General features: G+C 37.5%; 2 protein-coding genes across 44 annotated transcripts in view; both read right to left on the bottom strand.

Moving 5' to 3' along the window:
• diaph2 (diaphanous-related formin 2) overlaps positions 1 to 18,907 on the bottom strand; it is a 716,224-nt gene that overhangs the window by 283,291 nt on the left and 414,026 nt on the right. For all 43 annotated transcript variants that reach the window (XR_015507851.1, XR_015507852.1, XM_087281958.1 and 40 more), the window contains 2 exons: positions 18,041 to 18,142; positions 7,400 to 7,639 (listed from right to left, as the gene is read on the bottom strand). Coding sequence is in view for 41 of the 43 variants with exons in the window: in XM_087281958.1 (XP_087138084.1) it covers positions 7,400 to 7,639; positions 18,041 to 18,142 (342 nt within the window). In the remaining 2 variants the exon portion in view is untranslated. The remainder of the gene's footprint in view (positions 1 to 7,399; positions 7,640 to 18,040; positions 18,143 to 18,907) is intronic.
• Positions 77 to 5,397, bottom strand: LOC147840885 (uncharacterized). The gene is made up of 2 exons (XM_087282027.1): positions 2,587 to 5,397; positions 77 to 2,505 (listed from the first exon to the last, which is right to left on the bottom strand). Exons 1-2 carry the CDS (start codon positions 3,032 to 3,034, stop codon positions 137 to 139), a joined length of 2,817 nt encoding a protein of 938 aa, XP_087138153.1. The 5' UTR covers positions 3,035 to 5,397; the 3' UTR covers positions 77 to 136.

Raw genomic sequence — 18,907 nt, 5'->3', positions numbered from 1 at the left:
CAACTAAGAGCAACAATGAATAAGTACTAAAGGCAAGTTTCAGGTCTGTAAAGTCTAAGAAGGGAAGTGTTAGTAGTTTTTTTTTTTTTTTTTTTTTTTGTACAATTAGTGTGATATTCAAAGAGGCAATTGCAGCTTAGGAAGTGAAGTGGAGACTAAATAGTTGAGTTTTTAGTCGTTTCTTGAAAATAGCGAGTGACTCTGCTGTTCTGATGCAGTTAGGGAGTTCATTCCACCAACTGGGCAGATTGAGCGTGAGCGTTCGCGAAAGTGATTTTTTCCCTCTTTGGGATGGAACCACGAGGCGACGTTCATTCACAGAACGCAAGTTTCTGGAGGGCACATAGATCTGCAGAAGTGAGTGCAGATAAGAAGGTGCTAGGCCAGAAGTCACTTTGTAGGCAAACATCAGAGTTTTGAATTTGATGCGAGCAGCAACTGGCAGCCAGTGCAAACGGACTAGCAGCGGAGTGACATGTGCTCGTTTAGGTTCATTGAAGACAACTCGTGCTGCTGCATTCTGGAGCAGTTGAAGAGGCTTGATAGAGTTAGCTGGAAGCCCAGCTAGTAGAGAGTTGCAGTAATCCAGTTTGGAGAGAACAAGAGCTTGAACAAGGAGTTGAGCTGCATGTTCAGATAAGAAGGGTCGGATCTTTCTGATGTTATAGAGTGCAAATCTGCACGATCGAGCAGTTCTAGAAATGTGGTCAGAGAAGTTTAGTTGGTCATCAATCGTTACTCCAAGGCTTTTCACCATTTTGGATGCAGTAATGGTTGCCCCATCCATCTGGATTGAAAAGTTATGGTGTAGAGTCGGGTTGGCAGAAACTACAAGCATTTCCGTTTTTGCGAGGTTCAGCTGAAGATGATGATCTTTCATCCAGTGTGAAATATCCAACAGGCAGGCTGAGATACGAGCTGGAACCGAGGGATCATCAGGATGAAAAGAGAGGTATAGCTGGGTGTCATCAGCATAGCAGTGGTAGGAGAATCCATGTCTCTGGATGACTGGTCCTAGAGATGATGTGTAGATGGAGAAGAGAAGTGGCCCAAGAACAGAGCCTTGAGGTACCCCAGTGTTTAGATGCTGTAGGTTGGACACCTCTCCCCTCCAAGACACCCTGAATGACCTGTCAGAGAGGTAAGATCTAAACCATTGTATAACAGTGCCCGCAACGCCCAGTGACTCAAGCGTAGATAGCAGGATCTGGTGGTTGACAGTGTCAAAAGCAGCTGACAAGTCCAGCAAAATGAGGACTGATGATTTAGAGTCTGCTTTAGCCAGTCTGAGATCCTCCACGACCGAGAGCAGGGCAGTCTCAGTTGAGTGGCCTTTCTTAAAGCCGGATTGCTTGTTGTCCATGAGATTGTTTTGAGTAAGAAAGTCCAGGACTTGATTGAACACTACTTTCTCCAGAATCTTGGCCATGAATGGAAGCAGGGATACTGGTCTGTAGTTTTCAAGTAGCGTATGGTCCAGGTTGGGTTTCTTTAGCAGTGGGGTTACCCTAGCCTGCTTAAATGTAGTGGGGAATAAACCAGAGTCAAGAGATGTGTTAATTATGTGAGTCAGTGTTGGTATGACTGCAGGAGAGATGGCTTGCAAGAGATGAGAGGGAATGGGATCGAGTGGACAGGTGGTTGCATGGCTAGATAGCACAAGTTTGGACACCTCAGACTCAGAGAGCTGAGAAAAAGAGGTGAGTGTGTGTGGTGTTGGTGTTGTATCTTGCGTGTTTGTTGTAGGTGCAGCAAATTGAGCACTGATTTTTGCAGTTTTGGTGCAGAAGAATGTAGCAAAGTCATCAGTAGTAAGTGTGGAGGATGCGGGTGGAGGAGGAGGATAGAGGAGGGAGGAAAATGTTTTAAAAAGTAGGCGAGGATTAGTGGCATTGTTGATTTTCAGACGGTAATACGTCTGCTTTGCAGAAGTAACCTCAGCTGAGAAAGAGGACAGAAGAGTTTGGTATGTTAAGAGATGTGCAGGATTTTTAGTTTTCCGCCAAATTCTCTCTGCAGCCCGAAGTTTTGAGCGATGCTCACGGAGAGCATCCGAGAGCCAGGGTGCAGGAGGACTGGCACGGGCTGGCCTGGATGCAAGAGGACATAATCGGTCTAGACATGATGCTAGTGTGGAGCAGAGTGTATTAGTGGCACTGTTCGAATCAAGTGCAGTGAGTTTGCGAGATGGAGGAAGAGAGTCTGAAACAATGGTGGATAGTCTATTGGGTGAGAGAGATCGTAGGTTTCTGCGAAAGGTAACCAGTGTTGGAGTGTGTGGCGGCTCAGGAGTAATGTGGATGTTGAGAGACAGAAGGAAATGATCAGATATTTGTAGTGGAGTTACTATTGTTTGATCAGTGAAGCAGTGTCGTGTGTAAATAAGGTCTAGCTGATTACCTGATTTGTGGGTAGCAGAAGTAGGTGCTCTTTTTAGGTCAAAAGAGGCAAGCAGAGTCTGAAAGTCTGCAGCTTGCGGTTTGTCAACGTAAATGTTGAAGTCACCTAGCACCAATAAGGGAGTGGCAAAATTAGAAAAAGATGAGAGAAGAACATCCAGTTCATCTAGGAAGTGACCTAATTTACCTGGTGGGCGGTAGATGACAACCACATTTATGTAGAAGGGGTGGATAATGGTGACTGCATGGAATTCAAAGGAGCTGATTGTTGGCAGGGACGGTATCAGAGTAAATTTCCATTCTTTGGAAATTAGTAGTCCAGTCCCACCCCCTCTCCCTGTCTGACGAGGAGTGTGGGAAAAAGAGAAATTAGCAGAAAGAGTAGCATGTGTAGCAGTGTCCTCCGGCCTCAACCAGGTCTCAGTTAGAGCCATGAGATTATAGTCAGAATATGTAGCTATGGAGGTAATAAAATCAGCCTTGTTAACAGCTGATTGACAATTCCAGAGGCCCACGGAGAGAGAGAGTTGTGAAATAGTAGATACATGTATTGAACGAAGGTTGTGAGGATTACGCCTGCAGCGCACCTCCCGTGTTTTGCGAGTGTTAGTAACAACAGGAATTAGAAAACACATAATAAAAGTGCACTGACAACAAAAAATAAGTGTGAAGTAAAACAATACAGTAAAGTACTCAAGTGCTTTGTCGGTGTCTTTGCTCGGTGGAGTCGCGCAGGTAGAGTCGATGGTCTTTACCCTCGTCGGTCTTCACACGAGGCTGCCGCGACCGCTGCCGCGGTGAACTAGTTGTTTATATAACCCCAAAGCACTAGCTGATTGAATTCAGCTGGACACGCCTCGAGAGTCAAAACAAGGGCCGAAACTGAGGCGGACGACGCGAACCGCGTCTGCGTTCGCTACACAAGCTCTTATAGTAACCAAGGAAACAGTGGCTAAACAACTTCTAGTATTATACACAACTGAAAGCAAGTTTAAATGTCCTACAACTTTACACAAACAGCTGGAAACAAGTCCTCAAACCATACACAACAACTGAAACAAATCTTAAATGTACTTACAGGCTGCTGTTCTAGATGCTGCTAAAGTGCTTCTCCTGCCGACTAATGCTACCGTGCTCACTATATAGTGGTTACCTGGCGTTTGGACACGCCTCCCGAGTCAAAACAAGGGCCGAAACTGAGGCGGACGACGCGAACCGCGTCTGCGTTCGCTACACAAGCTCTTATAGTAACCAAGGAAACAGTGGCTAAACAACTTCTAGTATTATACACAACTGAAAGCAAGTTTAAATGTCCTACAACTTTACACAAACAGCTGGAAACAAGTCCTCAAACCATACACAACAACTGAAACAAATCTTAAATGTACTTACAGGCTGCTGTTCTAGATGCTGCTAAAGTGCTTCTCCTGCCGACTAATGCTACCGTGCTCACTATATAGTGGTTACCTGGCGTTTGGACACGCCTCCCGAGTCAAAACAAGGGCCGAAACTGAGGCGGACGACGCGAACCGCGTCTGCGTTCGCTACACAAGCTCTTATAGTAACCAAGGAAACAGTGGCTAAACAACTTCTAGTATTATACACAACTGAAAGCAAGTTTAAATGTCCTACAACTTTACACAAACAGCTGGAAACAAGTCCTCAAACCATACACAACAACTGAAACAAATCTTAAATGTACTTACAGGCTGCTGTTCTAGATGCTGCTAAAGTGCTTCTCCTGCCGACTAATGCTACCGTGCTCACTATATAGTGGTTACCTGGCGTTTGGACACGCCTCCCGAGTCAAAACAAGGGCCGAAACTGAGGCGGACGACGCGAACCGCGTCTGCGTTCGCTACACAAGCTCTTATAGTAACCAAGGAAACAGTGGCTAAACAACTTCTAGTATTATACACAACTGAAAGCAAGTTTAAATGTCCTACAACTTTACACAAACAGCTGGAAACAAGTCCTCAAACCATACACAACAACTGAAACAAATCTTAAATGTACTTACAGGCTGCTGTTCTAGATGCTGCTAAAGTGCTTCTCCTGCCGACTAATGCTACCGTGCTCACTATATAGTGGTTACCTGGCGTTTGGACACGCCTCCCGAGTCAAAACAAGGGCCGAAACTGAGGCGGACGACGCGAACCGCGTCTGCGTTCGCTACACAAGCTCTTATAGTAACCAAGGAAACAGTGGCTAAACAACTTCTAGTATTATACACAACTGAAAGCAAGTTTAAATGTCCTACAACTTTACACAAACAGCTGGAAACAAGTCCTCAAACCATACACAACAACTGAAACAAATCTTAAATGTACTTACAGGCTGCTGTTCTAGATGCTGCTAAAGTGCTTCTCCTGCCGACTAATGCTACCGTGCTCACTATATAGTGGTTACCTGGCGTTTGGACACGCCTCCCGAGTCAAAACAAGGGCCGAAACTGAGGCGGACGACGCGAACCGCGTCTGCGTTCGCTACACAAGCTCTTATAGTAACCAAGGAAACAGTGGCTAAACAACTTCTAGTATTATACACAACTGAAAGCAAGTTTAAATGTCCTACAACTTTACACAAACAGCTGGAAACAAGTCCTCAAACCATACACAACAACTGAAACAAATCTTAAATGTACTTACAGGCTGCTGTTCTAGATGCTGCTAAAGTGCTTCTCCTGCCGACTAATGCTACCGTGCTCACTATATAGTGGTTACCTGGCGTTTGGACACGCCTCCCGAGTCAAAACAAGGGCCGAAACTGAGGCGGACGACGCGAACCGCGTCTGCGTTCGCTACACAAGCTCTTATAGTAACCAAGGAAACAGTGGCTAAACAACTTCTAGTATTATACACAACTGAAAGCAAGTTTAAATGTCCTACAACTTTACACAAACAGCTGGAAACAAGTCCTCAAACCATACACAACAACTGAAACAAATCTTAAATGTACTTACAGGCTGCTGTTCTAGATGCTGCTAAAGTGCTTCTCCTTAAAAACAGACAAAGATGATATGGATTTAATACAGAGGGGCAGAGCATATGGCTAGCTACTGCGAATGTAGGACTACCCCTGCATTTCAGCCTCGACTTAGTGATGCATAATAGTCTCTGGTTTGACGACGGAAGAGACCGACCAGGCTAATATTCAGTCAACGGGGCTGACAGGTAAGGAGTCAAGTCATTTAGTGATTGAAAAACCAAGAGAAGGATTTTAAAAGTGCACAGGCAACCAGTGCAAAGAGTCTAAGACTGTTGTGATGTGGTCATGTTTTTTGGTACCAGTTAAAAGCCTTGCAGCAGCATTTTGAACTGACTGTAAACAGGATAGTGTTGTCTGACTGAACTCAAAATATAGTGAGTTACAGTAGTCCACCCTAGAAGTAATAAAAGCATGAATTATTTTTCCAATTCTTTTCCACATAGAAGAGGTTTGACTGTTTTTAAAAGTCGAAGCTGAAAAACGCAGCATTTGACCGCTGGGTCAATCTGTTAATCAAATCTCAAGCCATAATCAAAGATAACACACAGATTTTCTACCCAAAGGCTTTACATAAAAGCTTGATTTACCAAGATTTACTGGTGGTGTCCTATAAGAATTTGATGGGCCGAACACAATTATTTCAGTTTTACTCTCATTAAAATCTAGAAAGTTCAAAGACAACCAGCTTTTCACATCTGACATACAAGACATGAGACTCCAACCCACTTAAACGGTTTTAAGGGCAGGTAAATTTGAGTGTCATCCGCATAACAGTGGAAAGACAGACCATATATTCTTTAAAAAAAGAACCCAGGGGAAGCATATATAGGGAAATAAGTGAAACAGGTTACTCGCCATGACCCTCATTATTGAATGCTTTTATCCTGATTATAGAATGTACATGCTCACTACTGTCAGTAGTTCTATAATCCCACAACGCACTTAACCTCACATTACACCAGGGGGGAACTGCACATCTAACGACATTAGATATGAATACATGAATACTCCAAGTTGCTTTGGATAAAAGTATCTTCTAAATGTCAAGTAGTGAGTGGAATATCTGTGAAACCTAACACCTAATACACTGCAGGTTGAAATCCTCACTCAGGAACAATCCTTGAGCTTCGAGTTTTGCAGAATGTTATTGAGAATGCAAGACAAACTTGAGAGTGAAGGTTAAACACAGGAGTGACCCTGGACCACAAAACCACTCTTATATTGTCTGGATATCTTTTTGCCAATAGCCAAAAATACACTGAATAGGTCGAAATTATAGCTTTGTCTTTTAAGCCAAAGAAAACATTATAATATTATGTGAAGATCATGTTGCAAGAATATATTGGACACATTTCCTACTGTGAGCATATCAAAAATACATTTTTATTTGTAATGTACATAGCTGAGAATTTAATTTGGACAACTTTAAAGGTAATTTTTTTTTAACCATCAGATTCTACAAGTAGATTTTCTAATATCTCTGCAGCCGATTCAAATGTTATCATCGATTGAATGGAAGTTAACATCGGTTATCAGCTGACAGATATGGGCCAGCAGGGGCCTTCTGCGCCTGGTAGGTTATTATCCATCCACATGGTTAATCAGCTACAGATCTCATATGGCTGTGGCCGGAAGTAAACAAGAATTGTATTCTTTATTAAATTCCCCATTAATAGTATTTTATTAACGTCTATCACTACTCAAACCCTAATCCCAACTGTCACAGTAATTTAAAAACAGATCTGGATCTGTAGTCTTCTCTATTTGTATAGCTGATTAACCATGTGGATGGATGATAACAGCCTTCTGAGCCTACCAGTAGGCACAGAAGCCCCCTATTGGCCTATATCTTACAGCTGAATACCACTGATAACGTCCATTCAATCAAGTGATAACTTTCGAAGCAGGTGATCTTGGCCAAAATGTTGTCCTTGAGACTGGTCTTAAGGTTGAGGGTCACATATGATGTAGAATCAGAATAAAGATATAAGGTATTCTGTTTAGTTTGTTACCTTGCAGAGGAAGCTGATGTTGAAGCCGAATGTCTGAGCATTCCTGGAGCCCGAATTCATGTAATTCCCGACCAGTAGCACCATCTCCAAGAGCATGTGGAAACCTTCGCTCTTCTTTACCTCCTCGCAAGCAAACGTCACATTCATTATGTCTGGCCGGATGTTGTTTACCTGCTCCTCAAAAGTCAGCTTGAAGAGGATCCCGTTTAGCCGAGGACGCAGCATCTTGACAGAGCTCATCTGAAATGGAAGGAAATTGAATTTGAATTGAAATCAATGGAATGAATTTAAATATCCTCAGTTATGAAAACATACAAGTATCATTCCTCCGTATCATTTAAGGGTCAAAAAGATCACCCCTAATCTTTTTAACAGCAGAAAAAAACACAATAGCGCTTTTTTAGCGCCTTTAACATCTTGATTTTTTTTATCACTTTTTCTAAAATGTATAAACATAAATAGTTTTTTTTTTAAATATAAAAAATAATATTTTATATTTTCATAAATGCTGTAAATATTAAGGATAGTGCTTGCATTGCCAGCTATAATCATTTTATATAAAAAATAAATAAATAATTATATAGATAGATAGATAAATAAATAAAGTGATAGATAAACAAAAAATAAATAATATAATATGAATAAATAAAGAGATAATTAATCCTTAAATAAATAAATAAATAAATAAATAAATAAATAAATAAAGAAAGAAAGAAAGAAAGAAAGAAAGAAAGAAGGAAAGAGACAATTAATCCTTAAATACAAAAAAAATTAAAATAAAAATAAATAAATAAATAAATAAATAAATAAATAATATCTCCCCAAAAAAGCTACAAGTGCACAACGGCACACACATGTACATTCCAACACACACTTATACACAAAAGCAATAAGAATATGCTGCTTTAACTTTTAAAATCACTGTCTTGATAAAAAAGTTTTTACACCTACACAGGTACCTTTAGCATTAGAAAATATAAACCTTTACTTAAGCAAAAAAATAAGGGGTGCATACATGATTAAATATGGATGAAATACTGCACACTGACGAGGCAAAACCTAGACATTCAAAGAGTTTGTGATGAATGATGATGTAGTTTCTTCATGAAAATTATATTTGAGGTTTGAAATTAAAGTTGGCTGCTTTATTTTGAAGGTTTTGTGAAGGCAGGTCATTTCTGACCCTTAGGACAAACACAGTATATAGACTTCTTTGACCACACAAGGATTAAAAAGATAGCTCATCCAAAATGAATCTTCACTTACCAATTACAGAATCTCAAGTGGTTTTAAACCTTTATGAGTTTGAAAACAAAAGAAGAACTTTTAAAGTGTGTTGGAAATTTATAACCATTGACATCTATAGTAGGACAATACTAGAAAATAAATGAAAAGTCAATGGCTAATGATGTTCAAAATAGAGTTGAACAGAATTAAGAAAAAGAAATGCAACAAATGGAGGGCGATTAAATAATACAATTTGTATTTGAAGTGAACTATCCCTGTAATTAAAAATAAAGATATAATAAAGGTATAAGATATAAATAACAGAACTAAACTTTTATTTGGCCCATTTTATGACTATATTTATGATTCAATCATTTATGTACTTACGTATTTATTTATTTTTATTTATTTTACTTGGAATATCACATACTGACAAATCGTTCACAATAAAAAAACAGAAGCAAGGTTAAATTAGAGTACAGAAGCAAAACAAAACAAAAAAAAGGAAAGATTGAAGGGATAGCTTATCCAAATTATATTTCACTCAGCAAACGTTTATGAGTTTGAAAACAAAAGAAGAACTTTTAAGGTGCGTTGGGATTTTATAGCCATTGACAGGTATAACAGGACCATACTAGAAAATCAATGAAAGTCAATAGTTAATGGTGTTCAAAATTGAGTTCAACAGAATAAAGAAAACAGATTGCAACAAATGGAGGGTAAATAATATTTTTTTTTATTTTGAGTGAACTATACCTTTAATTCTAAAAATAATTATTTGACCTAGATTATGACTATATTTATGATTCATTATTTTACATATTTATTTATTTTTTAACTTAGAATACCACATACTGATAAATTGTTCACAATGAAAACAGATGCAATGTTGAATAAGTCTTTATATGGGAAAAAAAAATAATAATATATATATATATATATATATATATATATATATATATATATATATATATATATATATATATATATATATATATATATATATATATATATATATATATATATATATATATATATATATATATATATATTAAAAGGATAAGGGGATAGCTCAACCAAAATGAATCTTCACTCACAAATTAAAGAACCAAGTGGTTTCAAACCTTTATTAGGTTAAAAACAAAAGAAGACAAATTCATAGCCCTTGACATCTATAGTAGAACCACACTAAAAATACAATGGAAATTAATGGCTAATGGTGTTCAAAATTGAGTTGAAAAGAATAAAGAAAAAGCATTGCAACAAATGGAGGGCGAGTAAATAATACAATTTTTATTTAGATTGAACTATGCCTGTAATAAAAAAATAAATATAAAATAAATAAATTAAAAAAATAAAATAAACTTTAAACATAACTTAATTTAACCCATTTTATTTATTATTTTAATTGTTTTTTTTTTTGTTTTGTTTTGTTTTGTTTTTTACTTAGAATACCACATAATGACAAATTGTTCACAATAAAAACAGCTATCATAAACAATGAGCATATAAGCAATGTTGATTAAGTCTGAGCACTGGCGCAGAAGCAAACAAAAGAGGAAGGATTAAAGGCATAGCTCATCTAAAATGAATCTTTACCCTCCAATTATAGAACCACAAGTGTTTTTAACCTTTATGAGTTTGAAAACAAAAGAAGATTTTAAAGTGTGTTGGAAATTCATAGCCATTGGCATCTATAGCAGTATTTGTGTTAAACAAAACAAAGAAAAATGCCTGCAACAAATAGAGGGTGAGTACATAATATACTTTTTTTACATTTTATTTTGAGTGATCCCTGCTATACTAAAAAAATAAAAACAAATAATTTTAATTTGACCAAATTTATGATTAAATTTATAAATAATTTATTCATTCAATCATTCATTTATTAATATATTTGTCTTATTTTAATGTTTTTTTTAACTTAAAATACAAAATACCTGCAAATCCTTTTTAATAAAGAAAAAAAAGCAAGGTTGTATTGAGCATTGGCACAGAAGAAAAAAAGAAAAAAGGAAAACATAAATAAAATTAAGAAGTTGCCCGGACAATTGCGTTAGCGCTGTAAACAGAAATTTAGCAACAAATCTTGTACAAATAAATGTCAGATTCTGCTGTTCACCTATAATTACATTTAACCATAATAACAGCAACAATAGAACTGGTTCTGGTGCTGGAGTGAGATGACATTTCAGCTAAAAGACAATGAGGAGGAGGAAAGAACGAGGAGACAAAACAACAACAACAACAACATGGATCCTACAGGAGCTTCTTGTTGAGAAGGGCGACCTCAGACACTTGCGCTCCACATTTCTGCATAATCTGATGCTTGCAGGCAGCCCAAAGATGCAGTCAGGATGTACCATTACCACTCACATTTATTCATCTTTATGAGCAAGTTGCCGATCAAAAAAAAGCCAGAGTCGACCCCCATGCTCCGCTCCACCCCATTTCCAGATTTGATTTCTCTGTATAAGAGGGAATCACAATAAAAGAGGGTGAGGTGGTGACAGCTCTGGAGGGAGACGAGCTGAGAGTGACTTATTTCCCCAAGGAGCAGTGTGAGGTGCTGTTGATGAGGTGCTTCCACAGGCTGCCTGTATATTACCCGCCTTGAGCTCAGTCACAGGAGGAGACTGTCACAACGTGCTTCATTACGCCCTCCAAAGACACAGGTAGTGAAAGGCACAACACAGAGCGAGAGGGTTTTTTATGTCACCCTATGCTGAATTGATTCCTGTGTGAATCTGCTGTCAAAGGCAGGTTTGTCGGCCTCGCCATAATATCAGCGAAGGAATGCAAATGCATCGGGCTGGTTAGACCTGTGCTTGTCAGAACTACATCTGACTTATACTATAAGGATGTGCTACCATTGATAATGTACAAAAAAAGACTAAATAAAGAATTTAAATGAATGAATGAATGAATAAATAAATAAATAAATAAATAAATAAATAAATAAATGAATGAATGAATGAATGAATGAATGAATGAATGAATGAATGAATGAATGAATGAATGAATGAATGAATGAATGAATAAATAAATAAATAAATAAATAAATAAATAAATAAATAAATAAATAAATAAATAAATAAAAAATTTAATAAAAAGGGACTGGTCAAAAAAAAAAAAAGAAAATGAATTCTGTCATGATTTGCTTTTGCTCACCTTTGTATTATTCTGAAAATGTTGGGTGAAATGAAAAAGAATGAAGGCTGTATCTGCTCTGAATACAGTAAATGAACCTAAAAATATTGATTTATTAGCTCAATTTCATCACACTTGTTCAGAGTCACAAAACAGGCACCAGTTGTCATGATCACAGAAACATTTTGGGCAGTTGCCCCTATGAGCTACTGTACAGGGCAAATCCATTACTGATGAAAACAACTAAGTAAACAAAGCAAATAAGTAAGTAATGCCGAGTTCAGACTGCATGGCTTTAGCCCAGATTTTGACTCGCCAACAGGTTTGGAGAAATCACAGACAGATGCCTGAAATCACAGGTAAATCGATGCTCGTTCAAGTGAGAAACAATCACACAGCATGAACTGTCAAAGACGCAGTCTGAAAGAATCGCAGATGAGATATTTGGCATGCTAAATATCTGGAGCTGTGGGCGATTCAAAATCATGCCTCTTGACTTGTTTTGATTGAAATAACATCAACAATTACCTACAGCCAATGAGAGAGAAGCATCCACTTAGTGTGGTTATCTGCAGGCCATTGGGAGGTTTGGGGAAAAGTTAAAATAGCTTATTTGTGGTGTATTTGGATCTAAGAAATGGAGAAAAAACTAGTGTAAATTTGGCGGCAGCAGCACCGGTGTCTTTTTTGACGTGTCATCTGAGCAATACCACAACTGAATTGAAAGATTTAAAAAAAGTTAAAGAGAAATTGCTAATTCCTTTCAAAAGCCAGGTGAGCAAAATAAGTACAATTTCTACTCCACTAAAGGTTTCTTTCTCATTTTGTATTTAATAACAAAAGATTTACTACAGGACCTTATGTTGTTTCAATGTTCTTGCATATGTTTGGTCGTGAGAGACATAGTTTGCAGACTGAAAGTAGTTGGTGATTCTTCAAATTGTAAAGTCATGCAGTGTGAAACCCCCTGTCGCCGATCCATCTTGCAGTGTAAACAAAACAGCGATGCAAAGCTACCTCAGTGTGAAAACATCTGTGACACGACTATTTTGATAATCAAGCCGTCTGAACCCAGTACAAGTAAGAAAATATATAAAGGCTATTTTACAGCATCTTTCTCACATTTAATGCTGCTTTGCTATGAATCAAATACTTTCAAAGGAGACACACTTAAGTTGATGATCTAACTACTGAAATAAATAAATATATTTATTATTTATTATGTAATAAATACATACTTTTATTTTATTCCAACTGTGATTAATATTTTAAATATGGACAAACTGTACTGTCAGGGTCTTGTGTTTCAAGTCTGATATGTATTATGGTTGTGTTGTGTGTTTTTTATGTTTTGTGTACATGTGAGCCTTACTGAAGACAATTTTCATTAACTGGTTGATAGAAAATGAAGTTTTAAATAAATAAATCCATTCATACATACATACATACAACATACATACATCCTAGTCATGTGACGAGATCTCAGGCTACGAGATCTCGCGAGATTAAATCACGATGAGATTTCTCATTGAGGTGAAAAGTTGTCTCATGAGTTGTGATGTTATAATGTAGCGTGAGGGTGAATTTTGCATTGAAGATTGGAGGCAGAATTGGATTAGAACTACACATCAAGTGCTTTGCACACACCTAACAGGTTGGCCTCGGAGTTGCGTGTCACTTGTTTGGGGCTGGTGAGTGTGAATAACCGATTTTTTTCTTCACCAGGGTTGTCGCGTCTTAAAGCAGAGGCTGCTACAACTGCAGCCACACGCAACAACCACGGCTCATATCATACGATGAAATAGCACTTTAGATATGCTTACAGCCATAAATATGATAAACACTAATCAAATGTCAACACCTAAATAATGTTGCTAGCATTTTTTTTTCTGCTAGCATATCTTCTTGGATTCCATATATAGAATAAAGATAAGCCATATTATTCTGGAACTACTCATTGAATCCAGGTGCGAGTCACACCAAGTGAAGCCTTGTGCACTGCGCAGAACTAACTCATCTAGAGGGAAGCTTAAATATTTGAGACAAAGTCAAGACAAAGACTAGCGTTAATGGGATTTGGTCAATATCGGAAGCAAGTCTAAAAGCCCTTCCAAGTTTAAGAACCCGGCACCTAATCATGCTCAGTAGTAAAAATAAAGCTCTGCCTCACTCTTTATTATTCATCAAAATCATAGCTTCTGTCAGTCACAAGCAGGCTACCAGATTTGACTTGTCATAAAAAATGCCCTTTATATTCTTGGCCTTTTAATTATACATTACTCAGTCTCTTTATATATTGAATAGCGCTGATCCTGCATGGAGCCTGGAGGCAGTTGTCTTTCTCCCGCACTCTCAGTCTCTCTCTCTGTGCCTAATTTCCTGTTGCCCCCCATTCGGCTTTTCAGCTCAAAATCCTTCACACGGAAGTAGAGAGCTATTGGTGTGAACAACAACAGAAATGGAAAGCAGGATGATTTTGGTATCAGAGAGAGAGAGAGAGAGTGGAGGAGAGAAATAGGCGGAAGTGGAACAGAGATGTGTGAAGGGTTACGCGCTGGAGTGTGACGAAAGTAGAGGAGAAATAGTGAAGCGGAGCAAAAGGAGAGAGAACGAAAGAGGAAGAGGGAAAGAAAAGACTAAGAAAATGAGAAGGATAAAAATCGATAGGCAATTGAAATGCTTTTTTAGTGTGAGATGCCCTCTTTTTCACCAAATTATTGGCACCAGTGCCAGGCCCAGTGTTTGGCTGTTAATTATAATGGTAGCGATCGAGATTGCAATTCTGAAGTTTTTTTTCTTCAATGGAAATGTGGGAATTATTTCAAGTTTGACACCTGGAATGGATGTACACATTGATAGATAGTAAAAGATTGTGTATTTTTAGCTGCTAAACACTTGAAACTGATGGTTTCATTCAGACTCAACTATTGATCAGCTTGTGGAAGTTAAAGATCAGCATGTGGAATGGTTGCAGTGGATAATAGTGTGGAACAACAAGTGCATTAAATATCCAGATTTCACTTGAGTTACGTTAGACGAGAAGACAACAGACAGAGAATCAAAGAGGAAGATGGAAAGAAAAGACTAATGAAATGAGAAGGATGCAAATCGATAGGCAATTGAAATGCATTTTTAGTGCGAGATGCCCTCTTTTTCACCAATCTATTGGCGCCAGTGCCAGACCTAGTGATTGGCTGTTGGTTATAGCGATCGAGTTTGCTACTGATTTGTTTGGCTGCTGGTGTTTTTATATCTTCAATGAAAATGTGTGAATTATTTCAATCTGGCCACCTGGTTTGGTACCTGGAATGGATATAAACACTGATAGATATTTTTAGCTGCTAAACACTTAAAACTAATGGTTTCATTCAGATTCATCTATTGATCAGCTTGTGGAAGTTAAATATCAGCATGTGGAACGGTTGCATTAGATAATAGTGTGATACATCAAGTGCACTAAATTTTCAGACTTCACTTCAGTTCCTTGAAACCAGGAGCCAAACAGAGAGAAAATTTAATGAGGAAAATGGGAAAAAAGACTTAGAAAATGGGAAGGAAAAAAAATCGATGGGCAATTAAAATGTAAGATGCCTTATTTTTCACCAAATTATTGGCATTGATGCCAGGCCCAGTGTTTGACTGTTGATTGTAATGGCAGTAATTGAGTTTGCTACTGTTTTGTTTGGCTTCTGATGTTTTTATGTCTATAATGGAAATGTGTGAATTATTTCAATCTGGCCACCAGGTTTGCCATATGGAATTGATGTAAACACTGACAGATATTTAAACATTATGCATTTTAGCTGCTAAACACTCGAAACTAATGGTTTCATTCAGATTCGTCTATTGATCACCTTTTTGAAGTAAAAGATCAGCTTGTGGAATAGTTGCAGTAGATAATAGTATGATAAATCAAGTTCACTAAATATGCAGACTTCACTTTACCTTAGACCAGCAGACAACGGAGAGAGAACGAAAGAAGACGACAGGATAAAAAGACTAATAAAATGAGAAAGATAAAAATCGATGAGCAAATAAAATGCTATTTTTAATTGTGTGATGCCCCTTTTCATCAAATTATTGATGCTGGTTCCAAGCCCAGTGTTTGGCTGTTGATTATAATGGTAGTGATTGAGATTTCTACTGTTTGCTTTGGCTTCTGATGTTTTAATTCCGGTTCTGGCACTCAGAATGGATAAAAACATTGGTACTAAAACATTGTTCATTTTTAGGTGCTAAATGCTTGAAACTAATGGTGTCAATCAGATTAAGTTATTGATCAGATTGTGGAATGGTTGCAGAAGATAGTAGTGAGGTACATCAAGTGCACTAAATTTGAAGATTTCACTTCAGTTACCTGAAACCAGGAGCCAATGGAGAGGAAATAAAAAGAAGAAGAAATGGGAGAAATGACTAATGAAATGAGAAGGAAACAAATCGATAGGCAATTGAAATGCATTTGTAATGTATAATGTGAGATGCTCACTTTTTCACCAAATTATTGGCAGTGGTGTCAGGCCCAGTGTTTGGCTGTTGATAGTAATGGTAGCGATCGGGTTTGCTGCAGTTTTGTTGGGCTTCTGATGTTTTTATTTCTTAAATGGGAATGTGGGAATTATTTCAATATGGCCACAGAGTTTGTGCAATTTTTGGCTGCTAAACACTCGAAACTAATGGTGTCATTCAGATTCAACTATTGATCAGCTTGTAAAAAAGTTAAAGATCAGCTTGTAGAACGGTTGAAGTAAATAATAGTGTGGGACATTAAGTGCACTAAATAAGTAGACTTCAGTTACCTGAAACCAGGAGCCAAAGGAGAAAAAAAAAATTAAAAAGGAAGATGGGTAGAAAAGACTAATGACATGAGAAGGATAAAAAGCAAATGAATTATTCTTTTTATGTAAGATGCCCTTTTTTCACCAAATTATTGGTGCCAGTGGCAGGCCCACTGTTTGGTTAGTTGATTATAATGGTAGCATTTGAGATTTCTACTGTTTTGTTTGGCTTCTAATGTTTTTATTCATTATTGATGTAGTAATTATTTCAATCTGGCCACTGGATTTGGCACCTGGAATGGATTGAAGCACCTTTAAATAGCAAAACATTCAAAAACTAAAGTGCATTTTTAGCTGCTAAACACTTGAAACCAATGATGTCATTCAGATTCCTCTATTGATCAGCTTGTGGAAGTAAAAGATCAGCTTGTGGAACAGTTGCAGTAGATAATAGTGTGGTACTTCAAGTGCACTAAATTTGACTTCAGTTACCTGAAACCAGCAGTCAATAAAAAGACTTGCTAATTGGCTGAGCCAAGTGTTTTCATTTCTGCAAATCATTATAAGCTACTTTAGTGATTGACTGAATATGAAAATAAAATATCACTATTTAGTGCTGCTATTTTATTTGATTCTTTGCTAATTGTACTTAGTATAATTTTGTGTTCCAATTTCATGCTGTTCCTCTAATGATCCAGAACTGTTTTTGTGCCACATGAATATAATTCTGAAATAGTATTTCTGCCTTTTCTGGGAATAAAAGATTCAAGAAAAATATTAACTTTATTACGGTTCCAACACAACACCCACCTTCAACTGTTACCCAGAAAAAAAGAAAATATATCAGTAAGAATCGATTCCTCCTTACAACTGCAATATTATTTATTGCATCAAAGCTCTGTTGTGATTTTTTATCTTCAACAACAGTGTCATATGAACAACAAGTCTCATAACCATCAAGAATAATAGAGCAGATTTTTTTTTTCAGATTTTGAACGTGTATGATTAAAATTGAATCAGAGTTCAGTTAACAATAAATTAAATCAATACTTATTTTTAAATATAGCCTAAAGATCTACAATGTGATTTTTAAATTTAGGTTTCTTTTAACATCATTTTAATATGCATGATACATTTTAATAGATAGTTCACCCAAAAATGAAAATTCACTCATTAACTACTCTCACAAATGGATTCAGAAGAAGGCTGAAAACCTGTAACAAACCAATACAATGGAAGTCAAAGATTAAAGGTTTTCAGAATTCTTTAAAATATCTAATTTTATGTTTAACAGAAGAAAGAAAGTCATCTAAATTTTCAGTTTTGGGTGAACTATCCCTATAATATGAATTTTTAAAAAAAAATTTTACTTGCAAATGAGGAAATTTTCAGGTCCACTAAACATAGATGTGTAAACAAAAAGCCAAAATGCATATAAATGATTCCATTTAAGCTGGAAACGTTGTGTAAACGCCACTTCAGTACTCACCACAATTCCAAACTGCTCGGATTCACAAAGCTCCTCATATTCATTCTTCAGTTCGGCCAGATTGCTCAGTTCTTTCTGCTCAGGAAGGTTTTTGATCAGGTTCTGTAAAGAAAATGCACAAACACACCCATCAGAGCCACGGGAGAAAACACCTGCTGCCTGCTCGTTTGCCGAACCTTCGCAGAGCTGTGAGTGACAGCAGAGCATGGTTTAAATGAGGCCACAGTTTTATACGCCATTGTGCCTTATGCTGGAGGTCTGAAATACACTAGCGATTCATATAGAGACTCCCTAATGTTCACATCTTTCCCCCATTACTGCACACTGCCAATTTCAGATGCAGACAGAGCGAACACACTTTCTTTAAGCAAGCACGGCCTGATTGGGCTTTAAAAAATATACGCCAGCCCAATTCAAGCAGAAATATTCATGCCGGTCTTGACTCCATCTTTGTTTTCGTCAGCTTCCTAACATGCTGGTGGATAGAGTCGGCGCTCTCCAAGGAAAATCCGCCGCATTACTCTTGGAGCTCGGCCGAGGTTCAAAGTTTTACAGTGCTGAACAAATGATGTTCAAGGTGACTCTGAGAAATGAGGGAATAAATAGCACCCCCGCATCATTTAATATGTCACTGAAATGTCCCTGATGTTTATGGCTTTCTTTTCCTTTCAGACAATTCAAGTGTTTGAGCCAAAATGTGCCACTGATGTCAGGAACTCTATCGCCTTGCTTTTTCGCCCCCCAAAAATACTTTCCTATTGCTTGTGCAATTTTGCAATTACCTCTAAGAGTAAAAGCATGCTGTAGGTTATGTGGGCGAGTGAGAGAACCCTCATTTCCTCTAAATGCTAATTGTGCTCATAAAGG

The sequence above is a fragment of the Danio rerio genome, chromosome 14, assembly GCF_052040795.2.
Source record: "Danio rerio strain M-AB ecotype USA chromosome 14, GRCz13ab, whole genome shotgun sequence".
NCBI classification, from domain to species: Eukaryota; Metazoa; Chordata; class Actinopteri; order Cypriniformes; family Danionidae; genus Danio; species Danio rerio.
This window is presented reverse-complemented; position numbering and strand designations above follow the sequence as displayed.

Excerpts from the sequence above, each read along its gene's own strand:
- LOC147840885 (XM_087282027.1), bottom strand. The coding sequence starts at position 3,034 with ATGTGTTTTCTAATTCCTGTTGTTACTAACACTCGCAAAACACGGGAG. Across the intron at positions 2,506-2,586 it reads TGTCATCTACCGCCCACCAG|GTGACTTCAACATTTACGTT; the intron begins GTAAATTAGGTC and ends TATTGGTGCTAG.